This window comes from Poecile atricapillus, chromosome 4, assembly GCF_030490865.1.
Source record: "Poecile atricapillus isolate bPoeAtr1 chromosome 4, bPoeAtr1.hap1, whole genome shotgun sequence".
In the NCBI taxonomy this organism is placed as follows: domain Eukaryota; kingdom Metazoa; phylum Chordata; class Aves; order Passeriformes; family Paridae; genus Poecile; species Poecile atricapillus.
The window spans coordinates 2,387,882-2,410,642 of NC_081252.1; the positions used below are offsets into that span (position 1 = coordinate 2,387,882).

At 51.3% G+C, this 22,761-nt stretch overlaps 1 protein-coding gene across 1 annotated transcript; it reads left to right on the top strand.

Annotated features, from left to right (window-relative positions):
• The first annotated feature begins 12,506 nt into the window (after window positions 1-12,506).
• Window positions 12,507-20,071, top strand: AREG (amphiregulin). Its single transcript, XM_058837180.1, has 6 exons — window positions 12,507-12,638; window positions 12,996-13,172; window positions 15,728-15,911; window positions 16,356-16,514; window positions 18,000-18,102; window positions 19,106-20,071. The coding sequence occupies exons 1-5, from the start codon at window positions 12,596-12,598 to the stop codon at window positions 18,085-18,087; spliced, it is 651 nt and encodes a 216-aa protein (XP_058693163.1). The 5' UTR covers window positions 12,507-12,595; the 3' UTR covers window positions 18,088-18,102; window positions 19,106-20,071.
• Window positions 20,072-22,761: the final 2,690 nt, after the last annotated feature.

The following is a 22,761-nucleotide window of genomic DNA, read 5'->3' on the forward strand; positions in this document are numbered from 1 at the left end:
TCCTTCTCCTGTAATCCAGTTGTGACACAGGAACCTGTTCTGCTGGCTAACTGGTAGCAGCTAATGGCAATCCCAGCCACAGCCTCATTGTTACACAGCCTTTCCCAGTGGGAAGATGCGTCAAAAATCGATTCTTGAAGCCTCCTTCCATTCTTGCTGTGACCCAGTTAGGATATGTGGTGACACATCTTGTTTCCCCCTTAGGCTTCCCTGCCTGTCTGTGAACTACTCTGGCCCATCCCTGTTGATCCTCCAGAAACTTTTCCTGGACTCCTGGGGAGACTCAGCCCAGAGGCCTGGCCCCCAGACTCTGACCTTTCTGCTCCTGTGCTCCCTTGGGCTGGAGAATCCCAGAAGGGGACCTGAGCAGCCCCTGGAGCTGCAGACACACCTCTCTGCTGCAGCAGACATGCCTGCCCCTTGCTGCTCTTGCAGAAGGTTACAGCTGCAGTAACAGCAGCAGCCTGGGGTTTGTCGTGCCTTACGCTTGGGGTCAGACACATCTAACAGGAGTAGTCCACTTCCAGGCCTGTGCAGGATTTGTTTGGAGTTTGTTAATCTGTCTTAACTTTTAGCTGACTGTCCCCATCCTGGCTTGGGCTTTCTCCACCTATCCTGTTGCTCATCTGACTCCCAGCCCACAGCAGCTGTGTTTTTCTCACTCCTGCACACGATTGAGAAACCAGAGCTTAGGGCCACATACCAGCCTGCCACCTCAACAGCTTGTGCTGGCTGGACGTAGATTGCCAGTCCAGCAACCACACAGCCGGGTCCTGGGGACACACCCCAAATAATTTGTCTCAGAATGAACCTCCCTCATTCTTTCCATGGTTTCTGCTGGCACCACCTCTGTCCCTCTGGTGCAGCTCTTCCTCACCTGCACCACCCACTGTCAGAGTCACCTTTGGCTGCCTCTTTCCTGCGGTGAGAGCACTCGTGGTGTGGCTCCCAGGTGGCCCTGCCAAAGCCTTCCTGACACAATGCCTTTGCCTGCTGCATGAGTGTCACAGGCTCCTGCCAGGGCAGTTTTCCCTGCCCATGACAAACTGCTTCACAGCAGAGGGGGTGGAGGGCAGGGACTAGAGGCTGGTGCTGGAGAAACCCACCTGATGACCTGCTCATCGTACAGGTAGGTGACAAGTGACCATCAGCCTGTCCTCAGGGCCAGGAACATGTCACTGTGCAGGGTTTCTGCCTGGGACAGCTCCCATAGCTGCAGGGGTACTCTGTTTGACATCTCCCTATCCTTTTCAAACCTGTCTCATCCCAGATTTGCCCTCTCGGTAACCCTGCCCTGGGATTCTTGCTCGCAGGTCTGTATATTTTATCTGAAACTCATCCCAGCCTCTTGGGATTCACGCAGAGGCCAGCTGATGCTTGTTGGGATTCAGGCAGAGGCCAGCTGATGCTTGTTTTCAGGCCTGGGGCTGTCTGACCTAGAAAGCAACAGCAACAACTCCTTCCTGGTGTCCTCTGGAATGATTGCACTCCTGTGAAAGCTCACTGTAAACCCTGCAAAATGCTCTGGCTTTGTGAAGACATCACTGGTGCTGCTTCCCCTGGTCACCACACGGCTGACTTGTTTTAGGAGGGCATTAGAAGAAAAATCTTTCCAAAAGCAGCCACCAACCACAGAACTGCAAAGAGATCAGAGCGTGAGTCCTCACAGCAGCCTAAGCCATCCAGCACCTCATCCCTTCTTGAGGGACAAACATTTTCAGTGTCTGTGCCTAGGTTCCAAAGCTGGAAGTGCCACTTGCACGGTGTCTCTGGAGTGTTTAAGAGCAGTACACTCGGCAGCTGCGGCCCAGAGCCATCCCTCCCGTCCCCCCAGGCCCACAGCCTTCGTGTGCAGCCTCCCTTCCTGAGATTGTCTTGGGCAATCCCAGCGCCTTGGCACTCACGTGTTCCCCTCGGCGGCTTTCCTCGCGGTGCGTCAGCTGCAGAGCCCAGGAAGCCTCGCTGACTGTCCTGCTTACATCACACAGGCGGAGGACCTTTGGACAACTGGTCCTTGTCCCTCCTGAGGCAAGCCTCGGATTGCACATCTGGCACCTCATCCCAGGGCTGCTCGTGAGAAGGGCAGCGATGGAGCTCGGGGAGGAGAGAGGAGCTTAAGTGGGCTGGAAAGACTCCCAGCTGATGTACTCACCCCATAGCTGACCTGGCTCAGTGGCAGTCATCCTTTGTGTCTATGCTGAAGAAAGGACGGGTGGATGGACCAACGAGCAGATGGAAGAAGGGAAGAAAGGATGGACATAAGGAAGGATAGGTGGTGTTTCATCAGTAAAAGTAGAACTTCAGTCTTGCACAAATAGACATCATTATTTTAATAAAGCCTGTGCCAAACCTAAATTACCCCAACACTCCCATGGTATAATCCCATCCTATGTGATTAAAAGATTTCCCAGCAAACTTGGAGATTAAGAAAACTGATCAAAAAATATTGAGAAATCTCTGTGCCCTACCCTGATGGATGGCAGTCTGATCCTTCTGACCCAGTCACCAGCGGGCATCACCCTCTCGATAGGAAAACCCAGTTGGAATTTAGGAGATGAGATACAGTAGCAAACAGGCACCAGCCACAATTTGGAGCCACGCTTTGTCCATGGACATTTGTTCCCAGTGTCCTGTGGCAGTGTCTCTTTCTGGTCAGGTTTGTTGGGCTGGTTATTGGATGCCCTTCTTTACAGTGAGAAGCTGAGGAAGCTGGAAAAGAGGAAAAGGAAGAGAAGTTGTTTTAGCTGCCTCTCCCAGAGCTGCGGTACAGGCAGGGAAATGGAGGTTAGCGTTAGGAGAGAAAACTGGCTGATGGGAGTGGATATCCATCTGGATACACACAGCAACATGGGAATAAGCCTTCAGGTCACTGCAGAGAGGGGGACGAGGGAAACCTGGCTGAGGAGCACACAGAAAATCAGAGAACAGAGCTTCAGTGTGAGCAAGAAAGGATGGTGAGGGTTTTGACAGCAAAAAGGATACAGAAGTGAAGTCTGGAGGAAACAGGGATCAGTACCTCACGAAATCAGAGCACCTGTGACCTCTCAAACACATGGATCTCACTTGGGGTCAGCTCACCCAGCCCCTGGGAACGCTCTCCAGGAGGAGAGGGACACTTAAAGGGGGAAAGGCAAATATCAGAAATCAGACTGGTAATCAGGATTGTTTCTTCTCCCAGCACATCCACCTATTTATTTATATCTCCTTTCTGCTGTGATAACTGAGCTGGGGTCTTTCATTCCAGCTGCTTCATCGCTGCTCAAAGCTTGTTGTGTTTTTTCCAGCTCGCCCAGGTTGTTTTGTTCCAATGAATTTTTATCAAACTGGCATTCCTGACAGGTTTGGCATCCCGTGGCATTCCCAGCGATGCTTTCGTTCCCATCTAGTGGCCACATGGAAGATGACACTCCCAGAACCCCAGGTTTTGGCAGGATTCCGTGCTGGCAGGCGTGAGGCTCGGGCATCGCAGGAGGGTAAAAGCACAGCCTCTCTGCCTGGTTTGTGGCAGGCCATGGGGAGTTAGCTGGGAAATTTCCTGTGGAAAAGCAGCGTTTTGTGCTCATCCAGAAAAGGACAGAGAACATTCTGTGCTGATATATCAGGAATACTGATATTTTTGTGTGCATCCAAAAAAAAAGGTGGAAATTATGGCCCTCAGCATTTTCTTAATGCAAAATTTGGAGCACCACCAGCCCCAACATGGATAAAATAATCATATTTCTGGCGTAATGTCCTGTTTTAGATTAGAAATGGAAGCTGGAAAAGCAGACTTCCCAAAAGGGCAGATGCATGGCCTTGGTCAGCCCCAATGTTAAATGCAGAGCTTCTCTGGAAGGGTCCTTGGAGGGATTAATCACTAATGCAAACCTCCGTTTCCTGATATTTATGGCAAAGTTTTCCTTCCATTGCAAACCAAAGGTGAACATCAGCTGTCAGGAGCTGTGCAGCCACCGAGAGCGTTTGTCATCCCTCACTTGTGCAGGAAGCCTCTGGCAGAGGCTGGAAGCCATGCCAAGCTCCGTGACAGATTTCATTCACCCCACAGCCGCCCTTCCTGCAAATTCATCACCTTCCAAACGCGCTGCTCGGGCTCATGGTCTGAGAATGCAGGAGTCACCGTGCCCTCCCAGGGCTTTGGCAGTGAGCTCAGCCCTGAGGCACGGAGCCCACCGATGGACAGGGATCCCTGCTTGCCACGGCGGCAGTCTCGGGTGGCAAGGAAACGCTCTCCGTGTCTCTCCCGGCACAGGGCTCAGACCCCACGTGTCAGAGAAGGCCTCCCCTCTCTGCTACTGCTCAGGTGATGCTTTACCTGTGTGTCCTGTGCAGCTTTGTGCCCGTGGTACAGTGTGGAGCCACCGCTTCCAGCAGCAGAGCTCCGGGCTGCCTTTGTGCCCCACTTGCCGCCCCAGAGCTCTGGGTTGGGGCTGGCTGCTCTGGCAGTGCCGCAGAGCACAGCCACAGGGAGGTGGGGACGTGGCAGCCACAGGCACAGGCACAGTCCAGTCTGGGTTAAAAACCTCAGAGAGCCAGGACTGGGCTCTGCAGAAGGGCTGCAGCTACCCCCAGGGCTGTGGGCACGGGCACGGCGGCTCTGTCCCTGGGGCCCACGCTGTGAGGATAAGGTCCCAGCAGTGGGGCTGGGACAGAGCTGCTTGTGAAAATCCCTTGTGTGGAGGCATTTTATGGTTGAGCACAAGGCCACTCATTGCAGGCCAAGAGAGCCCCAAGCAGCCTCAGCTCTCCTCCTCTCAGTCTCTTCCAAAACAAAGTGTTTACTTCCTCTGTGGCTTCGTGTCTAGCGCCTAACACCTGCCAAATGAAGAATTTGGCATTCACAAGGGTCAGGATACTTGAAATGTGATTCTTGTTTTGTCACTGTAGGACCAGTTCTGAATTTTCATACAGTTTTGTGCATTTTTTTCAGCTCAGCTCCTTTTAAGTGTTTTGTATTTTATTTGCCACCACTCTGCTAATGGGAGGGGAAAGTGGTTGTCTGGCTGCAATGCTTAGTGGCCTATTTCATGCATGTTAAGATAAAATGTCTTTTAATGCTAAAATAATTTAACTGTACTCAAACACCATTGAATTTTCTCCCTCTTTTTACACAGAAACACGTTAGTCCCAGGACTAACTTGCCACCTCCAGGATTCTCTGTCCTTGCTGAAGCAGACCTCTGCTCCTGCTGAAACGTCCTGGGTGAAGCCTACAAGGAGAGGAGCCGTGCAGACACCGGCACACTGGTGATGTTGAGAGACATTTTAGGAGTGGTGTGACCTCTTGTCAGCAAAGCTCTGAGAGTGGGATACCTGAGTGCACCTCAAAGCGGGGCCTGGGCTTTGCTCCAGAGGGGCAGAATGTGCCTGCCTGCAGCCGGGCTTGGGCGGACCCAAACATGCCAGGATGGCATCGTGGCGTGCCAAGGCAAACTGGGTCCTGTCCAAGGCCTTCAAGAAGAGGGTTTTTCCTACATGAAGGCAAACCTATCGGAGGAAATGAGCCTGTGCCTAGGAAACCTCCTTCACAGCATGAGTGTGCGATCTTTATGCAAATGGGCCCTTACTCATGCGGTGTCTCAGCAGCCCTGGCCTGGGAACACGCTGGCCCCAGGCTGCTGGGACACACGGGCAAGGGGACACCAGGTCACACATGGGCAAGGGGACACCAGGTGACACATGGGCAAGAGGACACCAGGTGACACATGGAGAAGGGGGACACCAAGTGCTCTACCAGCTCAGGTTCCACTGACAGATGGTAGCAGCTCACAAAGCCCTCGCTGAGCCCAGCTTCAGCACGCTGACATGAAAGCTCCAGCTGCCAGGACTGAGTGATTCCAGCAGCACCTTTCTAGTTTGCCAAATTTCATGCCCCTTTGCTGGCACCCGGGCTCAGTTGAAGGCACCTGGAGTCAGGAGGGCACGGGTAGTCAAAGGCAGGCACCACTGGCAAACAATGGAATTTCTGAGGGAGCATAACTACCGTGCCTGTGAAATGCAGTGTTCTCCCGAGCTTCTTTGCTTGCTCATGGCCTGTGAAAAAAATCAAAATCCTGAGTGATCTACGTCATCATTGTTGTGCGTAGGAAGCCTTGCCTGGGCTTTGTGCTAGGGAAAAAACTTAGCTATGGCAAAGGTGAGAGGAAAGGAGTTGCTAATTGCTGTAGGCTTCTCCTGTGATTCATTCTTTCTCCACATACCAAGGGACTTCAAACAGGTAAAGAAAACTCACCACCTGATGCACAGATGGGAAGGCACTAGGAAGATCTCAAAGCAAGAAAGCTAAGACTTAAGCTGCCCTTCCAGGAGGAAATTCCCAAACAATCCCCACATGTCCTTTATTTCTCTGCTGCTCTGGACACAACTGGAAATAATGAGCAAGGTAACAGGGAAATATCTCAGTCCCCATCACATGATCCCAGTCCTTATGTGAGGCTGGGCTCCCCCAAAACAGGCAGTACCGTATAATTAGCTCACAGGGTCTGTGCTGTCAAATGAGCTGTGGTAGACATCTCCCAGTGAGTTCATACCCCAGCCCCCAAGGTGAGGGAAGGGATATAACAAACTCAGCCAAGACCCTTCAAGGCAAGCCCAGATTGTTGCCACTCCGTCTGTACCACCATACAGTGGCGTTCTGGTTTGGGGAGGCTTTTCTTCATTTGAAGATTTCTACTCTGGCTCTTTTTCAGCTCAGTCTCTAAGACACTAGGGCAACAACACCTCTATTTTCCCAAGTGTAGGCATCATTTTTGCAGCAGCCACCCTGCCCACATAACTACACGTGGTCTCCAAGTCAGTGCATCCTGGGATTGAGCTGGGAGATCTCCAAAATCAGTGAACAGTAGTCACACAGCTTCTGCTATCTCAAGCACGCTTCGCATTTTAATATTTTTTTTCCTCTTCTGTTTAGAATGAGAACTTTTTGAGCCCTTGCAGAATGATCCAGTGGCTCCACACACCTTTGGGTGCTCTCCTCTGCAGGCACTGCTCTGGGCTGCAATACTGGAGTTGTTAGAGAGGTGATGGGATGAGTTTGCTCAACACTAGAGTGGCGTGGTAAGCTGAATACGTAAAGTAACGTGCACTGCAGGTAAAGGGCTACAGTAATGTTGCCAGGTGAGGGAGTGTCAGGCTATGACAGGCTACAACAACCGAGTCTTTGTGTCCCTAGAGGTTCCTATCTAAAGCATCTTGCCCCTTCTGTCCAGTGGTGTCAGCAGGGTAGGTTTGCACTGGGGTACCCCTGGGGAGCCTGGCTTGGGGTGCACGTGGGGATAGGCACGAGCCTGCCCTCTTCAGAGAGTCCTGGGAGAAGTTCCTGTGAATTGCCTCAGGGAAGTGGAAGAAAGGGCAGCAATTTTCAGTGCAGCATGGCAGGACGTGGTATTTTTAGAGAAGAAGATTGTTAGCTGAGGGACAGCTCCCCATTCTAGTGTAAATCCACTATTGCTTCACCCACGTCCTGGCTTCAGGCCCTTAAAATTACTGCTGGGGTCAGGAAGTGCCCCCGAGCATTTGCAGGTTAGGCCATTGCACAAAAACGAGTGGGTGAGTGCTGGAGGATGTGTTTGGTCAAAGGAGAGCTGTTCAGTGCACGCTGTGTGAAAACCAGAGCAGCTGAAGCCAGGACAGTGTGCTAACAGCGGGCGGCAGGATGGCTGTCCTGGGCAGGCTTGCAGCACGTTACCCCATCCCTGAATCAAAACCAAGCTGGGCACGTCCTGCTGAACTCTGCCTAGTGCCAGTGAGGGGCAGTACTGGAGCCACAACACGGCACAGGGCATTTTGAAATGATCAAGCTGCATCCCCCATTGCCTGCTACCCAGGAAAGCCTTTGGAAAACAAGTATAAAACCCCACTGCTGTGATTCGGTCACATCACGCTGCTTAGCGCTGCTGCATGTTTCATCAGATGAAGCAGGGGTGCTCTGGGTCCCTAGAGTTGAAGTTGTTTCAGAAGGTACCCCTTAGGTTTTCAGGAGGGACTGTTGTTGTATTTGAATTGATATAAGTGACAGAAAATCCCACCAAATCTTGTCATCGCAAGGCCAGCAGATTGTGTTCTTTTGGTTTTTCCTCCTTAGACGTGCTCAAATGCAGAGTCAGAGCACTGGGCAGACTTCCCTGGGGGAACAGTGCATAAATTATTCCCTTTCTGGACAAGTTTTGCTCATGTGATCCCTGCTTCAGTTAAGTATCCAGGAAAGGAGCAGAGCACAGGGAGAATGTCACCATCTTAGGAAAATGATCCTTTGCTAAAGGTCTTTCTCAGCACGGAGGCACAGCCAGCTCAACACCTGCATGTCTCAGAGGCCAACAAACTACCAATATCCAGAAAGGCAATATCCAGGCCTTTCCCTTCCTTCCTCCCCAACAGCCTGGCTATGCACTTGCATGCTCTTTATCACAGCAATCTCAATTTACATCAGCAGGAACTGGAGTCACACATGCCTCACTTCAAAGCTCCCTCCCTGCCTGTGAGGGAGCTGCTGATAGCAGCAGATAGTGGTGTCTGCAGCTCACAAGTGAAGTGAAAGTCTGCTGAGCTGCCCAGACAGACACCACTCCGGTTTGAGTCATTACCTCTTTCCACCTGTTCTCAGATGGATGGATGAGAAAGGATAGCTCATGTTCAAACACCAGGTCAGCTGTGCCCGCCCTTCCAAAATAAACATTTGATGTCAGAGAAGAAAATTAATGGGATGGTGTTGCAGATAGTTCCTTTCTCTTCACGCATTTCTCGGGGGTTTTATCAAAAGTAAAGAGAGTGAATAAGATCCCAGTAGGCACTCAGAGTCTCCCGGAAGAAATGATGTCCATGTGTGCTCCGCCAAGGCCCAGCAGCTGTCAGCATGGGCGGCACTGCTCCTCCACGAGTCCAGCCTGTGCTCTGGATCATCCCTGCACAGCTGGGAACCGATGGCTGTGTGCTGGCCACCCCCTGTCCCTCCACCGAGGACAGGGATCAGAGGGGCAAAGAGATATCACCAATGTCACCTGCACTGGCTGCTGCCAGGTGCTGTCTGAGCCCAGTCTGTGCTGAAGGGTTTCAAAGTGATGGTGGAGGCCCAGGGTGGACTAGCCAGGCTCCTGAGCCCATCTCCTCTGACTTCCCTGCCAGCCTGTGGAAAACCAGCTCTGGCTCAGGGCAGGTGCCAAGATCCGTGCCCGAGCATGCAGCCCCCTGCACAGGTTCCCTGCTTATCTGTGAGCTGCAGCCATTTGGGCTCACCAGCCCTTGGGGCAGCTCCCTGTTCCCTGGGCCCATCCTCATGGAACAGCCAGAGCAAGGACTCTCCTGGCAGCAGCAGCTCCAGCCTGGCTGTCCTGCCGGAAAACCCCGGGTGCCGCCGGGAGGAGCGGTGGCTCAGTAGGTGGCACTCTGCATCCACAGGGAAGCGGCACCTTCCCAAAGGTGAGCCCTGCCCTTGCAGCCCCAGCAGCGCGCCCGCAGGCCCCCTCAAGGCTTCTCCTCCTTGCACCACGCCTGGGGATATCCTCTGCAAGTTCATCCCGGGGACAGAGTCCAAATGTCCTCGCAGCCCTGGCAAAGGGCAGCGGCCCAGCTTAGTGCCTTTTCCCTCACGGCACACAAGAAGAGCCGGGGCTTGTGGCAAATTGCACCCAGAAACCCAGAATGTCCTGAACTCCTGGCCTCTGGAGGGTGTTCTCTCCAAGAAACAGCCTAGTAGGGCTTGGCTGGGAGGCTGCCATTTGGGAAGAGCTCCCCTGATGTCCTACCAGAACCCCTCTGTGCATAATTAGGTAGCCATTACTATATTGCTGCGCTTTCTGGACTCTGAGGAGTTGTGCTGGTTGATGCCAGGCTGCCCCTTCTTCTCCAAGGTCACAGGAGTAGCAGGAGGAAGTTGATGAAATGACAAATTCAAAGCATGGCAAGCCAAATTCCTTGCTGCTGGCAGTCAGTGAGATGGAGCTATCAGCTGGAGCCTGGAGAAGAGAGGGAACACGGTGAGTCAGCTGCTGGATATGCCGTGTTTGGTCTCTAAACAGTGCAGGTAACACGGGCAATTGCACTTGGGACATTCAACCTTCCACCTGCTGAGCCTCTTCCAATTGCTCAGCAGTTTGCCAAGTGCAGCAAACGGGACTGGAATGTTCAGTGCGCAGTATATTTCTCAGACTGGACTTAAGAAAAGTTAAAATGTTTCCAGTGAATCTCTGATTAAGGAAAATGGGAGAAATATTTTTCTTTCAACAGCTAAAGAAAATTTGTGGGGGAAGCTGTGGTGCCTGGCTGAGGAAGCCAGCCTTGAGCACAGCAGGAGGGAGGAAGAAAGGGAGGATTCCTGACTGACAAACCTTGCTTTGGCCATTCTCAAATCACCAATCCCATGTTTCAGCAGAAGAGACCCTGTCGTTCTAATTGGGAACGGCAGGAAGAACGACACGGACTCTCAAGGGAGTCAGAACAGGAGAGAATCTCTAGTTTATTGTTATAGCCATGTTATATAGACGAGTTCGTGGAAAGTACAGAAAGGAAACTCTTATTGGTTAGTAAAGTACTACATTACCATCATTGGTCAGTGGGGTTCACCACCCCCTGACCCTCTCCTGGAAGGAAAACACGGGAACAGACAAACAGCACCTGTAGGCTGTTTTCTGTCTTTGAGGATTGTTTGGAATCCTCCCATGAATTTCCCAGGCTAGCTTCTCAGGCAGGCCTGGCAGGCCATGGGGCCTGCAGCCTGCTCCAAAGCTAGCCTCCCCAAGACCCCAAACCCTGGAGTCTCTTCCTTTGGAGAAACTCCCCTGACATGCAAATGATCTCTGTGAACTCCAGGCACTGAGACTTACGGAGGTCTTGCGGGAAGGGAACTCCAGTCCGAGGGGGAAAGGAGGAGCCCTGTGAAGCCCCTGACTGTCCCCCACATAGCCCAGGAGCTGCTTGTTGACTGCCTGCAGAGCTCTCTGACGTGGGGTTGCAGTGATGAGCAGGATTTGTCTTTTCTCTGCTGTATCTCTGAGGACAGGCAACAGAAGGGAAACACAACAAAAACCCCAGAAGTGAAGCTGTCAGCTCATGCCAGCTGTTTCAGACACTTTCAGTTGCACCATGCACAAAAGGGCTGTCAAAGGTTTGCTGGAGCTGTCTGTGTCAGGTTAACACCCCAGTGACTTATTCAGCATCTTCTTTTCCAGACCTCTTGGGCATCGCCTCTCGGGATTGGCATGACCTGGCAAAGGCACCGGGAGCCACATATCGTGTGTGCCTGTGGAAGAAGGGAGAAGGTTCAGTGACTGAGTGACTTGGATCCCTGCCACTTCGAGCAAAGGCTCCGTCAGCTTCCTGAGCTGTTCCTGAGCTGAATGTGAGTAACAGTCTGTTCTCTCTCAGTTAGAAAGTCCAGAGCCTCCTTTCCCTATGCAGCACTGCCCCCCGCTGCCCTCCCACCCTGCTGTGCCGTGGGACAGGAGCAGGGGAGTTCCAGTCCCTTCATCCTGGATCCCCTGGCTTCTCAGGGCTCCCGTGCTAGACCCACACGTTACAGCCTGCTGTCCCAGTTTTTATCCCCTCAAAACAGCAGTTCCCTCTACAGCTGCCTGAAAGGAGGTTGTGGTGATGTGGAGCACCCGGTCGCTTCTGTGGCGCCTGCAGTGCGAATACTAGAGGAAATGGCCTTAGGATGAGACCAGGGAGCCTCAGATTAGATACCAGAAAAACGTTTTCACTGTTTGGGTGCTCAGGCACTGGAATAGGTGGATTCACCATCCCTGCAGGTGTTCAAGAAGCATCTGGATGTGGCACTGGGCGATGAGGTTTATTGGTTTAGGGGTTACACAGCTGGGTCTATGGTTGGACTTGGTGCTCTTACAGGTCTCTTCCAGCCTCGGTGGTTCTGGGATTCTTCAGCGGGCCTGCTTCCCGCTTCCTCCCACAAGAGCCGTGGGGAGGTGCCCTCCGGGGAGCTCTGCGGGGGCAGCCGTGAGCGGCAGCGGCCCCGAGGAGCGCGGTTGTCCCTGCCCGGTGGTGCCGCCGCTTACTCAGCTCTTACTCATGCGCCGCTCGGCGAGGCGCAGCCGGCGAGGCGAGGGGGGGGTCGATGGGCCGCTTTATCTCCGGAAAGCATTCCTCGGGGACACGCGGGGAGAGCAAGGAGCACGGAGCCAGCCGACAGACAGACAGACAGGTGTGCCCGCAATAACCCGGCGCGCCCCCGACGCCGTGACCCGCGCGGGATCCAGCGTGCCCAGGGGAGCTGGGGGTGCCCCATCCTTGGAGGTGCTCAAGGCCAGCTTGGACGGGGCTTGGAGCAACTCGGTCTAGTAGAAGGGGTCTCTGCCCGTGGCAGGGGGTGGCCTGAGGTGGTATTCGATGACCCTTGCAACAAAAAAACCATTGGGAGACTCCGCGTTTGTATCATTCTGCGATTCTGGGATTCTACGGTCCCGCCCCGCCCCGCCCCTCTGACGTCACTCCACGTCCCCGCCCCCAGCTCCAGCCGCCCATAAAGTGGGCGGCGGCGGCCGGCGGCTCCTTATGGAGCGCTGCCCGCTGCCGGCACCTGTTGTGCTACGGAGACTCCTTCCCCCCGTTCTCTCGGTGTCTCTGTCATCCCTCCCGCCCCGGGACGGACGATGCGGGCCGCGGTGCTTATGGCTGTGCTGGCCGCGCTGGCAGGTGCGTGCGGGACGGGACGGGACGGGCCGGGGGAGCCCGGGAATCGGGGGAGCCCGCGCTCGCGCCTGAGGAGGGGCTCGCGCCTGAGGGGGGGCTCGCGCCTGAGGGGGGGCTCGCGCCTGAGGGGGGGGGGCTCGCGCCTGAGGGGGGGGGGCTCGCGCCTGAGGGGGGGGGGGCTCGCGCCTGAGGGGGGGGGGCTCGCGCCTGAGGGGGGGCTCGCGCCTGAGGGGCGGCCGTTGGCGGGAAGGCGCTGAGGCGAGTGAGGGAGCCCGCGGCGAGTGAGGGAGCCCGCGATGCCGCGCTCGGAGGTGACCCCTCTGCCCCCCTGCTCACGGCACCGTTTTCCCTCCCTCAAAGCGAGCCGTGCGGCCGCCGGATCGTCGCCCAACGCCACGGAGCCACAGCGGCACGAGGAGCGGGAGCCCGGGAGTCGCGAGGGCGAGCCCGTGCCGGGTCCTGACTACGAGGAGGATGAGGAGGAGGACGAGGAGGCGCCGCCCGTCCACCAGTACATCGTGGATGACTTGATCCGAGGTGAGTCGGCGGCGCTGGGGCTGGGTTCTCGCAACTTGTGAGTCCCAGCTTACGCCTTTCCTTTCTTGTAAACGCTGCTGTGCTTAGCTCGTGGAGTATGGAGCAAAAACGTGCTTGTGCTTGAAGCTGCTGCTTTAGAAATAGCTGTCAGGGGTGGAAATCTAGCGTGAATGCACCTAGGGTGTGTGGAAGCTACAGGCTAGGTGGTAGCTTGCTTTGTGTAGCTTTATTTGCTGATAAACCTCACAGGAGGGCTACGGTCAGGTGGTGACCACCTGCTTAGTGTAGAACAATCAGTGGAGTTTATAGGTGCTGTTTGGCCCCAAAGGTTTGTTTAACATCAAGTTATCTGCCTTGCTCCAGGAATTTTCTGCGTAGTTTCTGACGGTGGCTTATTTGGGTTGGAGTCAACTGAAATTTTCTTGGGAAAGCAGACGCTGAAATCCCTTAAGTGGCCACAGGAAAGTTTGTTAAGCATCTTTAGGGCAATGCCGCACTGTCGATAGCTGTTGTGTGTATTTATTGTAATTTGCCCACTTGCTGAGCTGTGAGGAGATGTGAGCAGTCTGCCTTACTGTGGGAATGGGAGTATTTTGTTGGTTCTGGGCTAAGTGTAGTTGCAATACAAGCCAGGTATCTACAAGTGATTTGAACCTCAGTAGGTGTGAGTAGGCTGGTCCTGTTGCCTCCAGGGTGGATCTGACTACTGATTTTGCTGCAGAAGCACCCTGAGACTTTATTGTGACTAAAGGAATTCTTAAAATTAAGTGGGACCTCATTCTATGTGGTCGCTTGAGGTAATGTGGATTTTTGCTGAAGTTCTCCCTGAAGATCGGTGGGGGAAAGGCGCCTGTCAGGGTTATCGAGCAGTTCAGCCTGTAAAACTACTGGCGTGGTGACTGAAGTGTTGTCTTAACTGCACAGAAACCAGACTTGTTACCTAGGGTGGTTGGTTTGTGGACCAGCTCTTCTGCTTGGCATGAGGTTTATCTGTGGATAAACCTTGAAGCTGTTATGATTCAGCTGGGGATGGCTTTCCTGGCCATACAGCCTGCAGACAGGGGCACAGAGATCAAGCTGACAAGCTGAGCCTGGGAGAGGGAGGAAGGGAAGCGGCCTCAATTATGAGAGCGCGAACCTAGAGATCAAGTCAGACGGGACAGAGCAGGGGCCTTTGACTTCAGGAGTGAGCTCACACTTCCAGGCACAGGAAACCTTGCTGCAGGAACTGTGTACCTCGTTTACATATTAATATAGCTCATACCATTTTAATCAGACTTCTGGTTGCTGAAGGCATTTTTGCTTTTAAGTAACTTCAAGCCAGGCTTGTTGCTCTAGAAGTGAAAATGATCAGCTGTCTAGACAACAGTGAGCTACACCTTGTTCCTTTGTACAGGCTCTTGGCACCAGAAATACAGGGTTAGGAAGTAGTTAGATCCAGTTGTGCCCTATAGTGGTTGTTCCCTGTATGCATACAGCAGTGGGTAAAATATCAATCATCTGAAAATTACTTTCATTAGGTCTGCAGAGCACAAGAGCAAAATTAAAGCTTGTTGTCATGGCTCTGCTGTTTCTTAGGGCCTATTCAAATGCCCCGGGTAACTGTTACTCCTGAGCAGCCCTGCTGAGGGGCTGGCAGTGCAGGGGGCGGGTTCTTGCCAAGACTTTCTGTGCCAAGTTAGTCCAAACTAATGCTATTGGACTTGGATTGCTGCACGGGGCAGCCCTGGAGCTTCTGACCCACTGTCAGCAGCTGGCTTGTTCTCCTCAGCAAAAGGAGCATGATTGCCCTTGCTTAAATCCAAGGGCTACTAAGTCACCAGGATTTTAAACCACACTCTTCTAGAGGTTTGTCTTAATTGAGATAATGAGGGGCAGCAGTAAGCGGCAGAATAAATAGTCTGACTGCCTTGCCTTCGCACCTTCCCCGTGCTCAGCATCTCTCACAAAGTAGGAGAACTGGAAAGGAGCTCTCGGTCTGAAGACACTGCAGGTTGTTTAGGAGAAACAAGTATCCCAACCGGGATAGCAAGCTGCTTTGCCTCGGCAAGCGCCCAGGACTATCTAGCGAGTTCCAGTGCCTTTCATCACTGATGCAAATGGAGAGTTTAGAGACGTGGAGCTGTTAGCCTCGTATCCGAGTCCATACAAAACTAGAGGCTGGCTTGGCTCGGCATGGACTCCCTGCTGCTTACAGGCCCTTGCTTGAAGCTGTGCTCTCGCACTCAAGCGTCTCATGCTGTGGAATGCTGCAGTCCTGCACCTCTGCTGCTCTTCATCTTTGGTGGCTCTTGCTCACCTGCTGCTACTGCCTCTGCTCTGCATGGCACAGGACTTAAGGGTAGCTGAGCGGGGCTTTAATGAGCTGCTGAGCTTGCTGCCTTTGTGCTGGGTGTGAGATGCCCAGCAGCATTCTCACTTGCATCCTGTGCTTCCTGGTCACAGATTCTCCTGCGGTGATGGTCCTCCTCGCTCTCACCGAATTCTTTAATTCCATTTTCTCAGTATCCTGCTCTCTAGCACTTTCATACCAAGTCATCGTGTCCTTTTTTCAGTTGAACCTGTGGTTAAACCCAAGCCAGCCAAGAGGGGGGGAGAGAAGAATGCTGGCAAATCAAGAAGGAAGAAAAACAGAGGGAAAAACAAGAAGAAAGGGACTCCTTGTGAAATGGAATACAAAAACTTTTGCATCCATGGGGAATGCATTTACCGAGAACATCTCCAGATGGTGACCTGCAAGTAAGTTCCTTGTACCTTGTGAGTTAGGTGTCATTGCCGTGAGCCATGTGAGGGCTCAGAGGAGAAATCGGTGTCAACTCGGTGTAGATCCATCTCCTGCCGTATTTTGACTGAGAATCTTTCTGCCATGTAAATTGAGTGATGATGGAATCTGAGATGCATAACAAGCCACTGAACTCATCAGTTGGTCATAAACTCAAACCAAAAGAATGAAAAGGCGTGTCTTTCTGGAACATCACACCCAAACTAATCTCGACTTGTTGAAATGCTGACAAACCTTGTGCTAGAGCAGTGACTGCATTTCACGAACATGCTCTGAAGGGAGCATCTTGAGATTCATGGGAACCTCAGAAGATGTCTAAGTCAGGTCTGAGTATGTGTGGGTGTCCTTGGCTCCAGACAGCACAAGAGCTGATAAGAACTTGTGTTAATATTTACTTGCAGGTGTCATCAGGATTTTTTTGGTGAGCGCTGTGGTGAACAGTTCATGAAGACTCAAAGGAAGAATGATGTGGCAGACTACTCAAAGACTGTGTTGGTAGTGGTAGCTGTCCTGCTCTCAAGCGTCAGCTTCATTACTGTACTTATCATTGTGATAGTGCAGTAAGTATTATCCTCTTTGGTGTCTGTCTTCCTTAAGTGTGAGCGGGGCCTGTGCCCAATAACCCCAGCATGTGCATGGCTCATCTGCCTTACCTTTGTGGAAAGCATCTGGAAAGGATCAGTTCTTAGCCCAGCTTGGATATGTCTGGGGAGTAGGAGCAAGGTCTGTGACCCTTGTTTTGTAAACCAAGAGCCCTTCTGCCCTTGCTACAACCGGGGTGGTTAGAGTGCTGCGGAACATCAGCAGGAAGCCCAGGAGGAGCATTAATGCTGACACAGCTGTGCCTTCCCCAATCCTTGTGGAGAAACCTGTGAGCAGGGATGTGATGGCCTCATGCACGGCTATTACCCAACACGTGGAGGGTAGGAAGTGGTGCTCTGAGAGTCCATTTGTTAATGGATGTTGCTGGGCTTGAATGCTTGCACCTGGAGGGAAAGCAGATGGGGAGGCAAATGCTGGCGGTCCCAAATTGTGCTTGCTGTTAATACGAAGGGAGCGCTATTGCAGCTGAACCAGCTGCTGCAGTTCAGTGCTGTGGGTTGTCAGAATCTGGAGTCCTGTTGAGGATGAATTCAAAGAGCTTTTCTGGGTGTGAGTTTCAAAACGTATAACAAACCGAGTATTGGAACAGTCCTGCAGCTCTGTCACTGCAGCTCCAGCACCACAGGGCTTGGGATATTGTAGAAAAACCCCAAGGTTCAGTCTAATTTTAGGTCTTGATGAAGCACATCATCTGAATTGGGTACGTGCTGTACCTTTTCCTGCAATTCAGGAAACAAGGCATGCGTTTGTCATTTCAGTGTTGCTTCATATTTAACTCTGAACTAGAGGAATGCTGGGATGAACACTTGTTCTCTGAACACTGCCTCATTCCTTGCTGCTAGGAGAGATAACCAGTTCTGTAGTGCTCTGAGAGCAAGTGACTACTGGTAGTTTCTGAAGTGCATTAGCTTCATGTTCTGAACTCTCATCTGTACCCTCATCCAGAGAAGCTGCTTGGAATAGTCACTAGGAAACACTGGAGGAACGGGAAAAATCAGTAAAGGGCTTCCTTATTATATATTCAAGGGACAGGGATTTGAAGATTTGACGCCTGCATGGCTCTGCCGTGGGGAGGTGGAAGACAGCGTTGTCTCTGCAGCTAAAAGCTAAAGCCACTAGGAAATCTGTCACCCAGAAGTTCTCCTGGTGCTTTGCTCAGTCCCAGCGATCACCTCTCTTCATCTTGCTCCCTTATGTGCTTTAAGGCAAGGAGCTCTATCTCTGGGAGGCACAAGTGCTGGCATCTAGTGCAGGGGTTCCTTGATTTTATGAGCAGATACTGCTTGATGCTGATTGCTTAAAAACCGCCTTGCTTGAAACTCCCTGGTGCCAAGGAGTTGCTTGAGGATTCAAAGAACATGAGTCTAAATGCTGCGGAGGATGGTGACAGCAGGATGTGCATCAGGGTTCCAAATTATCTCTAACCTGCTGTAATTCCACAGGGTCAGGAAAAAGTGTCCTCAGTATGAAGAGAAAGAAGAAAGGAAAAAACTCCGACAAGAGAACAGAAATGGCCATGTTGGTGTGTAAATGGGGAGAAAGCAGGTATGAATGCTGACTTCAAACACCTTTCAGGTGAACCTCCCAGGCTGTGTGGGAATTGCATGCTTGTTTTGCAATGCTAGTGTTTGCTTTTAATGCTTCAAATGTCGTGAAACACATAGGTTACATGTGAGCAGCTGGCTTGGTTTTCTGGTTTCTCAAAACCACCTTGACTTGTACAAGTTGTTCAACAGCTCTGTTAAATTTCTGGCTGTGTTTAAGGCCAAGTGAGCATGGGAAGCTGTACTGAGCTCTGAGTGGGGCTGTGGAGAAAAAGTCCTGAATATCTGGACAGAGGCAGATGTAGTGCAGGAAACACTGGTAGACTTCAGTCATGGAGGATGGTGCCATGGCATCATCGCCTCTTAGAAGAAAAGTACTGAGTGTTTTCATATCTTTGCTGCAAGGAGAGTTTCAGGAAGTAGCTGGTGCTCAGAAGCTGAAATTTTCTTGGGAAAGCAACTGCTTAAATCCCTTAAGTGGCCACAACAAAGTTTGTTAAGCATCTTAAAGCTGTGAATTCTGTGAGCACCACAGATAGCCGCTCTGTCAAGTTGCATACTGTTGCAGCAGCTGAGCCCCAAAGCCCCTCGGCATCTGTGAGTTGCTTCTGGAAGAGATCTAGTGGATTTTACTGAGCAGGCAAGTTGGTCTCTCCTGAGGCCAAGTGCATTTAACAGCAGACTCAAGGAGCATTACTGAAAAGGAGTTACACTACAAGCTGAGGAGGAAGCCATAGAAGATAGTCCTGAAACACCTGGCAGAGCTCTCAGGTTTTGCTTTGCCGCATGTCAGCTCTAGATATTTTCTAGCTTTGCTCAGTGACAATTGGAGAGTTTTGCTGAAAGCTTACTTGAAGCTGAAGAGTATCCTCAGTACCTGAGGAGTGTCCTCAGGTGTGTGCTCATCCTGAACCCACCTGCCTTGCTGGTCGGTTTGCCGAGGTGCTAGCACAGGGTGCTTGTGCCGGGGATGGTGATTAATGTGCCTGGTCTGCCCGTTACAGAACAATTCTCAAGTGGCCATTGCCAAGCTGCGGGGTACCTCTGGCTACCTGACACATCCACCTGGACACTGTGGGCTGGAGCTGTTGCCACTCAGCCCTGATTCATCAAGAGAGAGGCTGCTGCAAGGAGATGTCAACAGGCCACTTGCTGCTGAATCACTTGCTGAGGAGACCAGTTATCACTGCATCTCGGCACAACGATATGGAAGGAGCTGGCTCTGTGGGGGACAGGACCTGCTGTCACAACCTGCTAGAGACTGCTGCTGAGCCTTCTTTCTGTGCAGAGCTCCGGTCACGGCTGTTGTGTGGATGGACTTTGTTCTCTTAGCAAGTCTCCTTTGGCAGCTCTAACTCTAAGGGGGATAACCTGTTGCTACTTTGAGGAATGGATGGAAGGGAGAGAATTCCCTTCCTTCCCTCTACCAAAGTGAAAAAGGGAAGAGGTTGGGATGGCTTCTCTCCCTTGATCTCAGTGGATGAAAAACCTGGTTCTGTTATCACCGTGCTCCCTGTCCATATTGGCTTCCGAGAGCTTCGCCTGTAGTTGTGACTTGCAGGGCGTTGGTGACAGATCTCTGTCAGCCTCAGCTGGGTTCTGTTACTGTGTGTGTGGAAGTGATCCCTCCGAGTTCTGTCGGACTCGTGGTGTGAGTGGAGCTATCCATTTGCGTGTGTGCTAGCCCAAGTTGAAATTAGTCTCCTCAGGACGCTGAGGCAGTAGATGCAAGACCTGAGGCTTTGCATCTAAAGGAAAAGATCCATGCTCAAACCAACTGATAAGGCTGGACCCATCTCTCCTAAAAACAAAGCTACTTCTGTTAAACAGATACTTGTTGCTGCTTTAAGCAGTGCTTAAATATAAAATGCTTCACGTCAGATCCCATCCGTTGAACTTGACTAAGAACCTGTTCCTTTGGAGAATTTAATTCAGGCACTGATGCTTTGCAAGCAGTGGTCTCTTGTGCTCTTCCTTCAGGTGTGAAGAACCCATCTTACCTCAATCTTTTCTGACCCAGGTGTCCCTGGTTTCTTTACTGTCCATGCTGTCATGAGCACAGAGTGTTATCTGAGTTCAGTTTCTTCTTGGAAGAGTGATTGTGTTCTGTGTAAACAGAGCAGAGTTCTTCTGGTAGCAGAGAAACACCATTAATTGTCAAGTTGTATCTGTAAATGTGTAAATATTTATTACTGTATTTAATATTTAATGTTTCCATAACAAACTTATTTATTTTATAATTAAACTTTTTACATAACCTAATCATGGTAAGATTTCTTTTCTTGCTCTCAGGAGTACATGTAAACACTTGAAATTAGAGCTTGGTTTCTCCTCAAAGCAAGAATTTCAACACTTGGGAGCACAAGTACTGCCATGAAGAACTGCAGCCATGTGTCAGGCATGGGCTTGGTGCTCTTACAAGAGTGCGAGCTGTTTGTAAACAAAATGTACAAATGCAAGTACCTGTTTGGGTAAGAAATCCATTTCATTCAGCTACAAGGGATCTTATTGGTGCTGAACTGGGGAGAGGCTAAGTCAGCCGTCTCATTGGCAGCGAAACTTCAAACTGAGGTTTGAGCATATGTTGTAGCCATTTGCGCTTGAGTCGAGAGGTGGAATATTGAACAGCAAGAGCCTTTCATCTCTGTGCAGTTGGACAGAAGTTGGACAGCACCTTGAAACCTGGTCTTAAATAAACGAGGAAAAGCAGCATAGCCTCAGGCCAGTTTCTCCCTAAGCAGAAAGGGAGCCTTGGCCTCGGCTGTCTGCTTGGAATTTCTTCTCTTGCTTGGTACTTGTTAGTCTAGCTGTGTGCTGATGTTCCCTCAGAGCATTTCTCACAGTGAGCTGGGGTCTAAGAGAGCTGCCTGAAAAAAAAAAAAATAGTTTCAAGGAGGATGATGGGGCTTTATATGATGGAAAAAAAAGGGGATGGAGAAGATTTGTTTTGAGGCCTTTTTTTCATAAGCATCTTCAGGCAGTATTGGTGGCTGGAGCTTACCTTGAAGCAGAGCTGAAAAAAGGCCCCCAGCCATCAGTTTTAATTAGGATGCAGGTTGTGTATCCAGCGTAGGACTAGAGCTAAATCCTGCCTGGAGTTGCTGAGATGCAACTGCGTGGAGTTGCTTGACCTCCTGAGCTGCCCAGGGAGTTCCCAGGCTCTGAGAGCAGCCTGTATGGTATGTAGCTGAGGTACAGGTAAGGTATTGCAACATCTCTTGGGAAGATTGCAAGACTTCATTCCAGGGAACTTGCTTCATTACCAAAGTAAACAGCATTTCTACAAGTGGCTTTTCCACAGACATTTGCTATTAGAGCTCTGGCAAGAAAAGCTGTTTCTGTCAGTCCTGCCAAGACTTTTTTTGCTTTGGAGTAAACAAGCTTGATCTCAGTGGTAACCAAGCCATGGCCTAGTGAGACTGAGGATGGAGTATAACCCCCTTTTAAAAGCCATTAGACTCCTTTACAGAAACTTTTCTCTCTCTAGTCTGCATTTTTGAGCAAGTAACAAGTTTTTTACTTGGTAGGTTAAACCCACACTACCATGGGAAACAGAGCTGTTTTCCCTCTTCCCTCCCCAGCTTCTGAGCCTGACGGGAGTGAAGCTACCAGTGTAAGTTGTGGATTCCATCTGTTGTGTACTTTTAATACCCTGATTAGTGAATGGGCTGGAGAATATTTTCTGAAAGTAAGGAGTTGGAAACTGCAGAGGCAACAGCGGGGGGCAGACTACGCAGAAGGTTCACTCCTTTCTAAGGATTTAGGTTGCAGCCAGGTTTTCTGAGAGGTTGTGTGGCCGGCAGCTCTGCTGCAGAGCTCTTCTCTGTGCTCTGCTTTTGGTCAGTCACATCCAGCACTGCTGTAGCTCTTGCCAGCAGAGCTTTGCTGTGCCTAAGAGATAGTGCTGTCTCATGCAGGGCAGGGAACTGCCCATGTTCCCTGTGGTGGCTTGTTGAACGCTTGGAACTGTTTTCTGGGTTTGGGCAACTTAGTGCAGGGAACTGAGGGCACATCTCTGTCCATGAATGGCCTAGGTGATTGTAAATCCAGAACTGATGTATATAAGAAAGGAAAAATTCCCTTCATTATGCTTTAATCAATTATGAGTTCTGGCAAGCAGTACTGTGTTTTTTCTGCTATGGCCCTGGCTAATAACAGCCTGCTCCAAGCTTCCGAATGGGAGTGTGGTGCACAAGCACCATCTAGGCCTACAGTGTCCAGTGGGTTTGTTGCTTAAAAGAACCCACAATAGATGGGTGGAACTGTGTGTCTGGAAGTCTCTTGCTGTCCAAGGATGCTCTACTTGTGTGACAAGAAAATCTGATTTGCTGCAAGGTAAGTGCAAAGATAATTTTTATTGTTGATGCTGCACAGCCAGGACTATTCTTTAGGATGTACATCATCTAGCTTTTGACCTTCTCCCCTCACCATGGAGCTACCTTGGTTTCACTGAGCGTGCCTGGATTTCTGGTTGCACATCTTATTACTAAGTTGGGCTTCCAGAGTTTTCTTAACCTTCCGTTGACAATGCCACCTTGAGAGGAGTGCATCTGTGTCCCTCACTTGTAGCTGCTTCAGCTGAGACCTGAGGGAGGAGCCTCATGTGCTTGCACAATTTTCTGCACACAGGGCTGATTTGGCAAGGTGTTTCTGATATCCA